Source organism: Taeniopygia guttata, chromosome 1A, assembly GCF_048771995.1.
Source record: "Taeniopygia guttata chromosome 1A, bTaeGut7.mat, whole genome shotgun sequence".
NCBI classification, from domain to species: Eukaryota; Metazoa; Chordata; class Aves; order Passeriformes; family Estrildidae; genus Taeniopygia; species Taeniopygia guttata.
The window spans coordinates 34,253,897-34,269,488 of NC_133025.1; the positions used below are offsets into that span (position 1 = coordinate 34,253,897).

A 15,592-nucleotide genomic window follows, 5' to 3' on the forward strand; every position below is an offset into this window, starting at 1 on the left:
TAGTCATGTTCTTTTTTGCTGTCTCCAATGGGATGGAATTCTCTCTGGTCAGTTTGAATCTAGAACAAACAACTTTCCATATATCCCAAGAGTTTAGTACCTAGCAGCAAGACGACGGATACCAGCTGCAATTAATTCTTGAAGATGAGTCATACAAAATAATACAGGTTGGGTTTGGGTTTTTTTCTTTTTATATGACCAGGTAACAGGCGTTTTGTGTGGAGGAAAAGCGGTGACAAAGCAAGGTTTAAGTGTTGTCTCACCCTGGTAAAGCTGCCAGGGGAATAGTTACCAATTTTTCTGTATTTAATTGCAGTGTATTCAGTGGGATTGTGCTGAGCATCTCCTGTTCACTGCATGTAACTGGAGCCGTGGTCTAAGAGCAGCCCTCTGAGCTGGGCTGGCAAGCGCACTGGAGGCCACAAGCAGTAACTGAAAATGCTTTTGACCTGTCTGAGAGCTGACCTCCAGGAATATCACAGAACCACAGAATCAAAAAGTAGCTTTGAGTTGGAAGGGACCTTAAAAATCATCTAGCTCCACAACCCCTGCCATGGGCAGGGACACCTTCCAGTCGCTCCCATCCAACCTGGCCCTGGACACGCCAGGGATGGGGCACGCACGCTTTCTCTGGGCAGCCCGTTCAGTGCCTCTCAGCCCAGGGTGAGGAGTTCCAGTGCCTCTCAGCCCAAGGTGAGGAGTCCCGTGCTTCAGCCCAGGGGAAGGAGTTTCCCCCTGAGCGGGCTCACAGACGCCACCGCCGCCGCAGCCGGGGCGCGCAGCCGCTGTGGGCGCCGGGCGGCGCGGGCCGGACTGCGGCTCCCAGCAGGCCGCGCCGCCGGAAGCGGCGGCCGCCGTGACGCCATTCCGGAGGGGCTCGTTGGGGCTGCGGCGTGGCGCTGGTTCTCTGCTGAAGGAGGGGCGGACGGCGGGTCCCGGCGGCACCGGCACCATGGTGAGCGGCGGGGCGGTGGCGGTAGCGGCGGCTTGGCCCGGGCCGGGCCGGGTGCGGCGGGGCCGGGCGGGGCTGCGCTGCGCTGCAGCGGGCGGGCGCGAGGCCTGGCGGGCGCGCCCCTCGTTGCCCCGCGCTGTGCCGCGGCTGCGGGCGGCGGCGGCGCCCGAAGGTTCTGGAGCCGGGGCGGGGCGACTCCGGGAGCCCCGGTACCTGTGTTCGGGATTTGATCCTGCTTCATGTAAGGCCTTGGCTGCTCTGCAGTGTTGGGCCTTAAGGGTGGGTATTGGTTGCCGCTATGATTAATTTGCATTGATATGGAAAAAAAAAAAATGAACCAAAAAAAAAAAAAAAAAAAAAAAAAGACGAGTTTGGCTCAGGTATCAAAATGCTAAAGGCTCAGTACGGCCAGTAAATAGGCTTGCATTGGTTGCTGCTGGTTGTGCGTGCCCTCGGGCTGCAGGGAAGGGCGGGCTGGTTGGGCAGAGCCATAAGGGATGGGCTGGCGGAGCTCAATGCGCTGCGCTCTGCGGGCAGCTGCGCTCGGTCCGGGGATCCTTCACAGGGCTACGAAACTGCAAGACAGATTTTTAAGAACCTTGACTATTGAATATACCTGATATCACAACAAAATGGAGTATGGAAGTAATTTTATTTAAAAAACAATTGTTTAAGTTGTTAAAGTGAGGGATTTGCTTTTAGAACACATAGTTTTATTGAAGCTAGAACAATATTCTTACATTAACTGTGTTTTAGGCATCCATTTCCCTTGCTCCTGTGAACATTTTCAAGGCAGGTGCAGATGAAGAGAAGGCAGAAACAGCTCGGCTGGTAAGTTTAATTCTCAAAGAAACTGGTAGTACTTGAGGTAATTAAACTTTCTCTTTTCTACTACTAAAAATATTTTCACTATATTATGATATGGAACTTCTTTCTCTTAACTGGCTTTTCTTCTTGCATGTCTGTGAACAGAAGGGAGGAGGAGTGTTTATTCTAAAAATTAGGGAAACTCTTCATTGTCGAAACCAAAGTACCTCTACTGGAGGTCAGAAAACTGGTGTTTATTGAGTGGCATTTCTTCTGGCTTTGAGACAGACTTACAGTTTCTGGGAGATTTAAGTATATTTGATCTGATTATCAAAATTTAGCAGTTAAGAAACTTGCCTTAAGTTCAGTTAAGCCTCCATTGAAAGTGGTGGAAGGGTTGGGTAAAATGTCAAAAGCTGTGTGGTAATGTATAATAATTTTATTAGAATAGAAATAAATTGTTCCCTGAGGTATATTTATTTTCATTTCAGTCATCCTTTGTTGGTGCCATTGCCATTGGTGACCTAGTCAAGAGCACCCTGGGGCCTAAAGGCATGGTAAGACAGTTCCTGGCTCTCAGTAGGCATGCCTATTAATTTAGCTTTAATAGTTACAGTGCCTTTTCAAGCAGTATGCTAAATCTCGCATCTTGTAGGACAAGATTCTTTTAAGTACCGGGAGAGACAGCTCTGTCACAGTTACCAACGATGGTGCAACCATCCTGAAAGCTATTGGAGTTGACAATCCAGCTGCCAAGGTCTTGGTTGGTGAGTGTTGGAATCTGTGGTATTGATTATTCTGAGATTGTAGAAAGTCTCTGTCTTTCTGCCCCGTTGCCAAAGAAGAAGCCATAATTCGTCTGTGCTGGTTTCAAGGTTGTTTATTCTTGCTTATCTCTAACATGTTCTGCTGCCCTGCCGCAGGTCTGTCCTGCAGAGCAGCGTGTGGGGCTCTGCCCCCAGTGGGATGTTACAAACATTATATACCAGAAACTACCTGTGCTATATTTACAATAATGTGCCAATATCTATCATCTACGTTGAACAGCGTGTCCCCAGCCTAAACCAACAGAAAAATGCCAACACTACAGTGAAACATGGAGGGCATGAAGAAGGAGAAAAAGGACAAGGCACGCCCAATTTCCTTCATCTTGTCCCCTTTGAACCCCTAATCTAGAAACCTAAAATTTTATTTTTGAACCCGCGCCACACTTAATTATTACTTACATCAAACACTCAGAGTTTGTAATTCATCCTGTAAGATTGAAAACTTTTGCATGGACAGAGATCAGAGACAGTGTTTCTCGGGGCTCTGTCCAGGGGGGTTCCTGCCCCCCTGCCAGGGTCCCAGGGCAGCCAGAGGGAAGCCCTGGATTCCCCCAGGTGAGTTCTTAAAGGCTTGATATTTCTTAATTTGTAACTCTGTCGTGGAGTTTTTATTTGTTCTTAGAAAAATGTTCTTGAAATACTGTGAATAATTGAAGGGAGGGAGAGTAGAAATCTGAAGTAAGAAGGACAGGGTACTGCAAGATTTGTAGCATTCTGCGAAAATAAAATTGTGATGTATGCTGCTCCTCAAAACTGATTTTTTACCTTCTTGTCCCTTAACCCTGCTTTGTCTCAGTAGTCAGAAGGGACAAAAGACAGCTGTGTGCCCCTCTTTGTGCAGTGGGAAAATTTGGAACAGAAATCTGTGCAGCAACAGAAGTTCTTTCTGTTTCTTCCGGATTAAATCTCTGTCACAGTGAGCACTGTACTTCTGTACAGTTTACTGTTGTGAGCGACTGTTCTGTGTGCCAGTGGTCCACTACTGGTGATGAGCAGGAGCCTGACCTATTGGGTGTCAGGTTTCCTAATGATTTTGTGTTTGCTGCTTCCCAGTTTATCAGCAGTTCGTGCAGGAGACCTGGTTATTATTGTCTCGGATCCTGTATCTATACCTTAGAGCTTCTATCCAGCTGCACTTCCTTTTGATAACCATCATTAGGATGGGCAACAGAGGGGAGCATCCTGACCATCACCAGGCTGAAACTGGTGTCTAGGTTGTAAATGAAGAGGAGGAATTTGAGGGATGCCAAGTTTCATTTGTATCTCTTGTTTTTCTGGGTGTTTTAGAGTTCCCTCTTTACACAAAGAGTAAGATCTTTTTTTCTTGTCCAAATTAATGCATGAGAAAAATAGCATTAATACTGTGTTTTCCTTCTTCAGACATGTCAAAGGTTCAAGATGATGAAGTTGGTGATGGAACTACATCTGTCACAGTGTTGGCAGCTGAATTACTGAGGGTGATGTATTAGTTTTTTCGGATGTTAGTCAGTGTACTTCTGTGATGCCACCAGTAGGAGGGTGTGTTATCCTATGTTTGTGAAAGGGTTCCTAAAGCATACAAAGGAATAGCTTGCTCTGTTGCTGGTGAAATTGATAGGGGGCAAAAAACAACCCGTAGGTATTGCATCATCGTTTTCTGGGTATTATTTTAGACTATTATTCTTTATATTATTTTTTATAAACTCTCAAGTATTTTAAGTTGACTCTTACAGCTCACTTCCTGACTATTGCACTGAGCAGCACGCAGCATTGCTTAGTTGTGAGGCTCAGTCCTCTGAAATCCATTTCCATAAAAAAAATTGTGCTAAATTCTGTTATTTTCTTGAGGCCTGAATTCATGCTGTTCCTTTACTGTTCTGTATGGATTTTATGCTTATGGAAAAACTTATACTGCCAAACTCTAAACCTGAAATTACTATGAAAGAGACTTAAGAAATGCGTAATTCTTCCTTGCAGAGCTGTATCAGAAAGCCTGATCATCTCAGGTCCAGTAACTGGGATCAAGAGCATCTTAAGGAATGATCTGTCAGCTTGCCAAGTTCCACAGAAAAAGAAAGATAGCTTTTTTTCAACTGCACTTTTAAGTTGCATCTGTAAATGAACATGCCTTTTTTAGTTAGTGAAACTGTACTTTTTCGTGGGGGGAATAATTATTGATTTCATTTAAATAGGAGGCAGAATTACTGATTGCGAGGAAGATTCATCCTCAGACCATCATTGCAGGCTGGAGAGCAGCCACAAAGGCTTCAAGAGAGGCACTTTTGAAAGCAGCTGTGGATCATGGGTTAGTAATGTCCATTTGCTGTAACTCTCTATGTACTTCTGAGTTCATTAATTTTAACAGTTAAGAAAAAGATAATGATGTTTTTTCCAAATGAGTTAAAGACGCTTCAAAATTATTTATGATGTGCAGAAATTAAATACAAGCTGTAATTTGCTCAGTGGAACAAAGATCTGAGCTGTCATTTCAGATTTTCGCACATTTTAAATATAACTTTTTCCCATGGCCAGCACTTTGGGAGCACAAACTTTCTAAAGCTGAATGCAATAATTCTCCTAACAAAACTTGTATTTCAAATAGAAGGTTATGTTCTTGGACAGTGGAGGGATTCTGTGCAGTGTTCCTCAAAAGAAAATATGGTACATATAGATACAGGCTAAAAGAAGTGGCAAAGACTCAGGGTGGTAGCTAGTGGTAGTTAAGGCTTTCAGACTTGCCACTTTAACTGAACTGTCTTTATTTTAGTAATGATGAAGTGAAGTTCCGTGAAGACTTGATGAACATTGCAGGAACAACTCTGTCATCAAAATTGCTTACTCACCATAAGGATCACTTCGTCAAGCTAGCTGTAGAAGCTGTTCTTAGGTTGAAAGGTTCTGGTAATTTGGAGGCTATCCATGTCATTAAGAAACTTGGTGGAAGTTTGGCTGATTCCTACTTAGATGAAGGTAAGCTTTTGAGTGTTGACTGTGTATGCACTTGAGAAATAAAGCTGCTAAAGGTTACACATCTATGTAAATTTCTTACAGGAAACGCCGTTATGTTATCATTAAATTGAAAATTAAAGATGATGGATTTTGTAATAACTAGTAGTTAGTCTCTTTGTAAATTTGAAGTTTGACAAGACCTTTCTGTTACTACAGGCTTTTTACTTGACAAGAAGATTGGTGTAAATCAGCCAAAAAGAATTGAAAATGCTAAGATTCTTATTGCAAATACCGGTATGGATACAGACAAGATTAAGGTATGTGAGAGAACTACTGTTGAGAAACTGGTTTTGCAAATGGAATTTTAAGACTGAGCTCTTTTCTCTTTGATTTAGATTTTTGGTTCTCGTGTTAGAGTGGACTCCACAGCAAAAGTGGCAGAAATAGAACAGGCAGAAAAAGAAAAAATGAAGGAGAAAGTGGATCGTATTCTTAAACATGGAATAAATTGCTTTATTAACAGGTACGTATTTCTTGGGAAAAAGGGAAAGTTACATTACTTTCCATGTTGTTCTAGTTCACTCTGCTAGAATAGGCAGCTAGGTGCCTGGCAGGTACTTAGGATCAAAGGACTTAGACCTTAAAAGCGTATGGCTGCCTGTGCTTAGTGGGGTAGTGTTTCTTCACAGAAAGGATATTTCAAAACACATTATAGTTTGATTTTTTTTTTCCTTAGCTTTGCATGTTTTCCTGTCACTATGTTTTCCTCCGTGTTGTGTAACATTCCACGTATGGCAGATGCCTCATCCATTGACTGCTTTAGTAGCTTTCAGAAATTGTTCTGTGTCCATGCTATTGAGAATCTGGTGTCTTTTGTTACTGTGTTATTTTCAAAGATTTGTTCTGTGTGTGATGGTGAGATGTGTTTTGATTTTAGACAGCTGATCTACAACTACCCTGAGCATCTCTTTGGAGCTGCTGGTGTCATGGCTATTGAACATGCAGACTTTGCTGGTGTAGAACGTCTGGCTCTTGTCACTGGTATGTAGAGTTGTATGAAACTTGGAGGAGCACGTTATTTGTTTGAACATTAGTAAACATAAAACTTATTTAAACATACTTCTTCAACGTCTGTGAATAAAGGATCATAATGCAAAACATGGATTATAATTTAGCAAGTTAGTGCCAGTTAGTAATTTTCTTTCATATTTTAAAAATATTTTTCAGTTAAGTTCCTGCTTGATAAGATTTTGATATGTTTGTTTTCTAAGAAAAAGTTGAAACGTAGCAGCAGAAAGAATAACTCCACAAGTTAGTATTACAGCTCTTGATTCTGTTGTAGCAATTGGTTCTAAATGGCTGTTGTTTGACTGTGATGATAGAGAAGACTAAAGAATCATCCTTTGTTAAAAATGCAGGCCTGAGTTGTTGATTTGAGGTGGACCTCAAATGACATGAGCAACCTGGATATTTTGAGTAGTGGTCAGCATAAATGTGATTCTAGTAACTGCTGAAAATGAAACCTCTGAAATGCTGCAGATAATTCTCATTGCTGAAGTCATAGATAGTTAACTGGGATATCATAGTTGATTTTGAAAGTGATCAGGAGGATGAATTTGCTTTGCAGGAGAAAGGAGAAGACACTGACTTGCTTATCTTAGCAAAATTCAAGTAGCAATTGCCTATAACCATCAATAGGCACATTGACACAGGTAAATGCATTATTGAGAGGAACATTGCTTACATGCTGAAACAAATTGAAAGCAAACTTTCTATGCAGACCAGATCGGCCTTATCAGACCACACTGGTTTGAATAGCATAGCTGAAAAAAGGACAAGTTTTTAATTTGCACAAACTCTCTGCTACAAGTCTTAGTTTTTCTTGTGGTGCTGCAACTACACAGTGTTGCACTCTACTGTGGGATAATTGAGCATGCATTGGGAATGCATACATGTAAAGAGTTTTCTAATAGGAAGAGGAAAGAATTAGAACAATAACTAGAATGATGTTCTTTTGTTTATGATATGGCAGTTTACAGATTGTGCAGAGTATTGCTGCTACAGCATGGAATGAGACTTGGGATGCAGGAGAATGGTGGCCACTGGCTCTCAGCCATCATCAAGCAGTCAAAATGAATACTGTCACAAGCTCAAGTTTTAAAGAATAAAGTATTTTATAAACCCGTAATCAGTAAATACTGTGAAAACTTGAAACATACTTTTTAATGGTAGCAAAAATGTTTATTCTGCTATCAGACACAATTCACAAGCATTTTACTTGTGATGTGAAACAAAACATTGGTGTTTTAAGGATTTATCAGCATTGGTTAAAGGTTTCTGGCAGCACATGCTGACATGAGAAAGTCTTGACTTATCAGTATTGTTAATTTAAATTTATTCTGGGGCAATTACAAAGACAGTTTTTTTTCACACAGAGCCCCCCCCGCCCTTGGTTAGACCTTGCCTGAGAGGATGCTTTCATTGTAAGCTCTGATTTCATTATGATCTTGCACTTGTAGGTGGTGAAATTGCTTCAACTTTTGATCACCCTGAGCTAGTAAAACTAGGAAGCTGCAAGCTTATTGAAGAAGTCATGATTGGAGAAGATAAACTCATTCATTTCTCTGGAGTAGCAATGGGTAAGTGTTTTATCACTAATGGTGTATTGTAACATTTTTGTTAACCCTCTGCTAATGCTGTTCAGTTTCCAGTGATGCATAGGAATTCTGTAGTGGTTTATGGAACTGTTTTTATTAAAGCCTTCCTTTTGAGTAAAAGTCTTGCACAGTTGCATGGTTGAAACTGTGGATGTTTTGTGTTATGTAAATGAACATATAATCACTTTTAAGGATGGGAACCAAGGGTACTGCTTTGGGAAATTCAATTGACAAGAAAAGTAGCAATATGTCATACTTAAAGAGCTTGTTCAGCATTCACTTGTTCTAGTAAATGCCAGTGCTCTAATGTTTCAAGGAGTTTTGAGGCGATATTCATTTTCTGTTAAATTAAATAAGGTGTTGTGGAACCAAAGCAATAACACTGCACACATAATTTCATTCTATCTTTGAAGTGTCGTCATGCTTTCTTCTGCTCCCAGAATTAAATAATACAGAACTCGACCACAGCAATAGCAAAACCATTGTAAATCCTTTGTGATAGCCCGTTTTTGTGTCCTGGTTTCTCTTTTTAATCCTTTTACATTTGTGCTTTCCAGGTGAAGCTTGCACCATAGTTTTGCGTGGAGCCACACAGCAGATTCTAGATGAAGCAGAGAGGTCTCTGCATGATGCTCTCTGTGTCCTGGCCCAGACTGTGAAGGACACAAGAACTGTGTATGGTGGAGGTGAATATCAGATTCTTTGTACATGTCACACATTTTGTATTACTGAGGATTAGATATGTAACATCTGTGTGTCTTCAATGAATAGGTTGTTCAGAGATGCTGATGGCTAATGCTGTTGCAGAACTTGCTGTCAGAACACCTGGCAAAGAATCTGTTGCAATGGAGTCCTTTGCTAAGGCTTTACGAATGGTAGGTTTAATCAGGTTGGTGGACTAAGAGACAAAGTTTCATGAAGTTTACTAACTTGTGATATGAGATATTTGCTTCACTTTAAAAGTTTTGGTTTTCCAAAGTAAAAAAGTGAAGTTTAGCAACACATCTTGGATAAACAAAGGGGGAATTGGTTTTTTGTCTTAGGAAAAAAGTGTTTTAGTAATTCTGCATGTTACAGAATTGTAAATGTTCATATGCTAACCTTCCTCTAATTTGTTCTTGCTCACCTTACCTGCTAGTTAAAAGTGCTGCAGAAATAGTACGTAAAAATCTCATCTTACGTCATTGAAAACTGATTTAGAAAAGAGCAACCCTTCTCTTCCATTGATGCTCTAGTGCTATTTGGGTGTATTCATGCTCTAGTACTAGCTACAAGTTTCTGGTCTTGCACTGGAGATTGCACCTCAGTAGGAAATGAGAGTGTCACAAGAAACATTAATAGAATTGTGATAACAGGCTGTCACTTTGACAATGAAATTGACTGTCTGCAATTTGAATTAGAGAAAACCTTTCTCCCAAGAAAATTAAATTCAAGAGCATGTAACACTTGACATTACCTCTTCAGTCAGCACATGCAAGTTTGCACTGCTGTCATGGAAACAGTGAACAGAATGGTCAGGTAGTTAATGCTTACCAGCAGACTTGTGCTTTTTAAATGAAAACATTTCTTCAGTTGTAGTCTGAAATGATAAAATGACAAGATTCTTTTTTATCCTCTGTCCATGTAAAATGAGCTTACAAATCTGCTAACATGCTTCTGTCCTCATAGGTACTTTCTTAAAACAGAGTCTTGAAATTCTTAGAAAAGTAGTTCAGGTTTTTTACTTATCACAGTAACAGATCATCTGGCATGTTTCTGAAGCATCTTCTTGAAATTCAGTTGTAAACTAATAATATCAAACTATGTATCATGTTTACTAACAGTCAGTCCCAAAAACAACCTGTGTTTTTCCCCTTAGATCCCAACAATAATAGCTGATAATGCTGGCTATGACAGTGCTGATTTGGTTGCTCAGCTCAGAGCTGCTCATAGTGAAGGGAAGACTACTTATGGACTGGGTAAGTGGATCAGTTTCACTTCTGTGTTTGAATTGCTGTTTGGCCAGGTCCATTAGGCTCATTAAAGTTGTTCATGTATGTCTGTCACGTGTATTCAGCAGGGAGAACTGAGTATGTTGATTTGTTTGCTTTGCATAGAACTTGGTGTACAGCACTACATTCCTTTTGTGATCTACCAGGCTTTTGACAGTAGAGTGAAAATGTTTGATTCTTAAATGGATGGTGTTCACCTCTAAAAACCACTTTCCTTACACTGAGTCTAGTTATAGGAAGCTTTAAAAGAAAAACATTGTTTTAAAACCAGCAACCAGCTAAAAACCCAAAAGAACCAGACGTCCTTCCCTTTGCCCTTCCTCCCCATCCCCCAAAAAGCCCCAATCAAACAACAACCACAGAGCTGTGGAGAAGAACCCTGAAGTTAATGTACATGAGGACATAGTGTTGAGAGTTCTGTTTGGATCTTGTCTCTTCATCACAGTGTATAAAGTTTTTATCATCAAGTGTTTGTGTATAATCGCAAAATTAGGCTTTAATCAGTAGTCTTGAGGTAGAAGACTTTATTTAATACTTCCCTATCAATATAGTTAATTTGAGCAGGTAAATTACTATGCTCTCAGCTTCTTATAATTTCCTTAAAAAATGCTGAGTTAAGAAACAAAACCAATCCCCGCGTCTTAATGTATTTCTTCTTACAGATATGAAAGAGGGGGTCATTGGGGACATGTCAGTTTTGGGAGTAACAGAAAGTTTCCAGGTCAAGAGACAAGTTTTACTGAGTGCAGCTGAAGCAGCAGAAATGATTCTTCGTGTAGATGACATCATTAAAGCAGCACCAAGGTATGACCAAGAGTATCTGCATAGTCAGTCTTTCTGTGGGAGAGTAAGGTCTTGGTCTAAACATGCTTTTTTTTGAAAGAGAACCTGACGTGTGACATGCTGATGTTCATATTAGATAATTTTACTGCATTAGCAGTATCATCAGGCCTTTAAAGCCATCAGCAAACTTAAATTGCTGTGCCTGAGTAGTGCCTAGTTAATTCCAGGTCACCACTAAACATCTGCGCAAGTGGCTCATCAAAATGTAAGGGATCATGCTTTCTTTTTTCTTTTGGCAAGAATTATAGTGAAATGCCTAGATGTTTCTTAAAATGTTTGAGAAGAATTGCACTCATAGGCAGGTTATCCCCTGGGTGCCTGCTACCAAGTAGTTTTCACTGCTTTTTGCATCTAAGATTTTTTTTAGCATGGTCATGGGTGGTGTGTTAGATTTGAGGTGGTACTGGTTTTTGTCCTATGAGATAAAGCTGTCACTGAACACAAAATACTAACTAAAGGTTAAAAATAAGGGTGGGTGAGGAGGGGAGGGGCTGGTGGACATCAGCATGGTGGGAATTTTCTGATTTTTCTTTTTCTCCCCAGAAAACGTGTACCAGACCATCGCCCCTGTTAAATTTTCTTCAGTACCAGAGGATGTGTGGACCAGATCTCACCTAGTAATTTTTTTAATGGTCTAGTTTTTGTGAGGTTATGGAACAGAAGCTTGAGAGAAACAGTTGGCACTGTCTTCAGTTCATTTTTACTTACTGGAGCCTTTATGTGTTGTGGGGAAGAATTCACTTTCACGAGTGCATAAACCAGGGATTTTCAACATCCCTATTCATTCTGTTCCTTCCAGGTTCCACTTAAAATACACAGAAATAAAAACAACAAAAAAAATCAGATTCCCCAAAGTTGTATTTCTTTCTGTAGAGCCAGGAAGGGCAGCTCCATGAGGACAGCTGTGGTGCAAATCCTCAGCTGCTTCGGGGAGTGACTAAGCCCTCAAGGCTCGCTGGTTCATGTTGACCTGCTGTGTTAGTGTGAGTGGTGTGTTCAGTCCTGGCTGCATAGGTTTTGAACTGGGGTCCTATAAAATGGCTCTGAAGTTAGATGGTATCTTTTTCTAGTGATACTGGAATATTACTTTTTTTTTTTTTTTTTTTTTTTTTTTTTTTTTTTTTTTTTTGGTGATAGAAGAGAGAGAGAGTGGATGAAGAACCTCAGTCAATGCCCAGAACTACAACTAAGTGATCTTACAGCTTTTTACACCACAAATTTTACATTCTTCTCAAGGGAGTTGAGAGGAACGTACAGTTTGGGAGGGAGTCCAACATTCTGGACTAAACAGTCTGAGTGTTGATCTATAAAGTATTGGGCTGACTTTACAAACACTTGTAATTGTGGACACTTAGCAGAAAATGTGTCAGGCTCCATAACATTCACTTCCTGCCCTCTCTGCTCCACCCCTTTCATGTCTGTTGAATCCTGTCTTTATATTCACTTTCCTGTTCTATTAGTTGCTGCAAAGGCAACATGTTTCTTGATTGGACTGGTTTATTTGTGCCTAGGTTGGAAGGAAGCCTGTGATGCCTGCAGCAGTCTGCATGCAGATCTGTGAGGACTGTAAGCGCAGACAAGCAGGGGCCCTGTCTGTGGGAGCCTGCCAGGCCTTGTGACCTTTCTGGCCCTTGCAAGTGTAGTACAGCACCTGGCAAACACCACGGCAAGTCTGCCAAAGCAGAAAGATTAAGCTGAAAGAAGCAAGTATGTGTGCAAAGGTTTTTCTCCCTTAGATTTCTTAAAATGAAGGGAATCTGCTTACAGAATCCTCCCCTTAACACTTGACAGAGACTCTTCAGCTCTGTGGAAGTGATAGTGTTGTATTGAGAGGACTGAGTGAAACACAGACCATTGATAAGCCAGTGAAAGTGTGCTCTTCCCCATCCCTCAGATAAATACAGTACCAGCTCAGTTCTGTGGGAATATTTTACAAATACTGACCTTGGATATTAAAATAGCACCCCCAACTCATGTCCTGCTCTCCTTTTTGTAGGAAGAAATTGTTGGAACAAGACTAGATAAAGAATTTGCTGTTAATTCCAAAAAGGATTTTTTTAACTTGGCAAAAAAAAAAAAAAAAGCATTCTAGTATACTTTTATTTAATTTGACTAGGAGCACACTACATGGGTGCCAGCCAGATGCAAATTTGGATTTCATTTTACAAGACAACAAGTGCTAGCAGAGTCTGTATATTTCCAGATAATTTTTCAAGCATGTAGATGACATTAAGCAGTCACAAACTGGCATGGAATCAAACCTTTTCTGGGAAGTCAACTGCCGCTTCTGCAGGCTGTGCTGGTGAGACAGTTCTCAAAAAGTGTGCCACCAAGGGCTTTCCACCCTTGTTAATAACAAAACCAGTCACCTAATTCAACCATGCTATGGAGTCTAAAGTTTAAAATGTCACTTTGGGCCAGATTTCTGTTAGTCAATTAAAGCAAAGCTTAAGAAAAAAGTGCATTTTTAAGGGGATCTGAACTGGTCCAAGTTGCAAAGGTAGAGAAATACCCAGCTGAAATAATCTGAGTAAAGTTTGCCTCATGAGATTATGTGCAAGTTTATAGTGACAGCTCACAGCCCTGGATTTTATTCATGCAAGTTTACCTCTGCAGCTCTTGCAGCTTTTCCTTTTTAGTCAGGCTTTAATTTTCTTCTTTGCTCTTGCATGAGAACTTGTCCTGTAGAGCTGCCCTCAGAGGCAATGTTGTCAGTAACAAAACCCAGCAGCAAAGCCTACAGCTTTCCTCACCATCTTTTAATGGTGCTCGTCAGTAACGAAGCAGTTGTCACAAATTTTGCAGGAAGAAAGAGGAGAGCCCCCTGGACATATGTGATGTTTCCTTGAGAGTGCAGCTTGGGACTCTGCTACCACTTCCCACTCAGCAGACAGGGAAACCTTCAAGGTGTTGCTGCATTTCAGAAAAAGTTGAGACCAATGCTGTGGGTGGCTTTAGAGCTGTGGGTCTCAGCAGTGATCACCTTGAGCAGTGGCTGCCGGCTGAGCTGGGACACTTCAGCAAGGTGCAAGGGAGGAGAGTGAGCCCACGGGTGAGGAGCAGCAAGTCCATTCTGCTCCATGCAATCCACCCATGGCGACATCTAAACCGAGTCTTTACTGCGAACTGTGTGTGGTCTTGGCATGGGAGGAGCGGGAGAGGGAAGAAGTCTGTTCTAGGGAGAGCGCTGGGTGCTGCACAAAGACGGGTGTCTGTGCAAGAGTTTTGCTGTCACATTATCTCCGAGCTGGTGCACATACTCCTAATGACTGCCGGGCGGTGTGGTGCTCCCTGGACACCAGCAAGCAAGGGAGAGGTAGAGGTTGGGCAGCGGTGGGAGTGCTGCCACCATGGCCAAAAGGGGCAGCTGAGGGTCAGCAGGGCTCGGCTTCTGGCTCGGTCTTGGCAGCAGGAGGTAGCAATGGTTTCTCGTTGAGTGGGATTTCTATCACCGCCCCGGATCTCTTGCGGGGCTCGGGGGTCTCCTCTGACCACCTGCCCACCCTGCGCACCCCTCTGGCCACTTTGGGTGCATTCCTGCAGGGGTTGTGGTCATAGATCACCAGCTTCAGGCCGGGAAGGTGAGCAAGGCTGGGGAAGAACCGGATGGAATTGCGATCCACGTCGATCACCTCCAGGAAGGGCATGTCCAGGAGCACGGGAGGGAACTCGGACAGCAGGTTTCCCGACAGCCAGATGGTGCGCAGCTCCTGCAGGCACTGCAGCTGGGCAGGGAGGCTGCGCAGGGCGTTGGAGCCGGCGTGCAGCGTCTTGAGCAGGCTGAGCTCGCACACCACTTCAGGCAGGTACTGCAGGCAGTTGGACTCGATCCACAGGGTCTTCAGGTTCTGCAGGAGTCGGAGCTCGAGGGGCAGGCTGCAGAGCTTGTTGTTGCCCAGGTAGAGGATGCACAGCTGCTTCAGCGTGCACACAACTAGGGGCAGTGCTTTGAAGTTGTTGAAGTCCAGTGCCAAGATTTGCAGGTTTTGCAGCTGCTCCAGCTCAGGGGGCAGGTGGTTCAGGTTGTTGTCACTCAGGTACAGCTTAACCAGTTCCCTAAAAGAGCAAATGTGCACAGGCAGCCGCCTCATCTGCCTGCCACTCAGATCGACCATTTTATCCACTGGCATCTCTTCTAGGTCTTCTAGGAGGTACTTCTGGCACTTGTTAGAGGGCACAAAAGCAAGTATGGCTTTCAGACTGTTGCCCATGTCAGGAGTTTGTTTTGGGATGGCAGGGGCTGCGAGGGACAGGAGGCTGCCTTGATCTTCTGCTGCACACTGGCCTGTTGGTAACTCGTTCCTCCCAATAAAAGGCTCTGTTTACATGGCACCAGCCATTAATCTCAAGGGTTCTGAAATGCTTCTGATAACTGAATGAGTGTTTGGTGATGGGGATTATAGACAGGATGACTCAAGGCCCTGGTCTCCCTCTCTCCCCACACTCCCACTCTCTCCCCCCCACCCCCAAAACATTCCTCTTTCCTCCCCTTGCACACTGTAAATGTTCTTTGATTTTGCCCCAAACAAAATTAGGGTCTCACCAATGCCCCAGCCTGTCACTTCTTGCTGCAGCTGTGTTGTCTGT

General features: G+C 42.6%; 2 protein-coding genes across 3 annotated transcripts; one reads left to right on the forward strand and one right to left on the reverse strand.

Moving 5' to 3' along the window:
* Positions 1-755: 755 nt before the first annotated feature.
* On the forward strand, positions 756-13,034 carry CCT2 (chaperonin containing TCP1 subunit 2). Of its 2 annotated transcripts, none has more exons than XM_030259581.4 (16): positions 756-955; positions 1,709-1,783; positions 2,251-2,316; positions 2,415-2,526; positions 3,967-4,043; positions 4,758-4,870; positions 5,333-5,535; positions 5,731-5,831; positions 5,910-6,037; positions 6,452-6,555; positions 8,034-8,153; positions 8,729-8,857; positions 8,943-9,046; positions 10,030-10,129; positions 10,825-10,966; positions 11,549-13,034. In XM_030259581.4, the coding sequence occupies exons 1-16, from the start codon at positions 953-955 to the stop codon at positions 11,577-11,579; spliced, it is 1,608 nt and encodes a 535-aa protein (XP_030115441.1). In that variant the 5' UTR covers positions 756-952; the 3' UTR covers positions 11,580-13,034. The 2 variants fall into 2 exon arrangements, with proteins under 2 accessions (XP_030115441.1, XP_072779112.1); XM_072923011.1 differs by lacking the exon at positions 756-955 and adding an exon at positions 1,148-1,231.
* Positions 13,035-13,091: 57 nt separating this feature from the next.
* On the reverse strand, positions 13,092-15,302 carry LRRC10 (leucine rich repeat containing 10). The gene has a single exon (XM_030259593.2). It carries the CDS (start codon positions 15,214-15,216, stop codon positions 14,380-14,382), a length of 837 nt encoding a protein of 278 aa, XP_030115453.1. The 5' UTR covers positions 15,217-15,302; the 3' UTR covers positions 13,092-14,379.
* Between the last annotated feature and the right edge of the window lie 290 nt (positions 15,303-15,592).

Bases quoted from the DNA above. Each gene is read 5' to 3' on its own strand.
- CCT2 (XM_030259581.4), top strand. The intron at 5,832-5,909 runs GTATGTGAGAGA...TCTTTGATTTAG, and splicing joins TGGATACAGACAAGATTAAG to ATTTTTGGTTCTCGTGTTAG. The intron at 6,038-6,451 runs GTACGTATTTCT...TTTTGATTTTAG, and splicing joins ATAAATTGCTTTATTAACAG to ACAGCTGATCTACAACTACC.
- LRRC10 (XM_030259593.2), bottom strand. From the start codon at position 15,216: ATGGGCAACAGTCTGAAAGCCATACTTGCTTTTGTGCCCTCTAACAAG.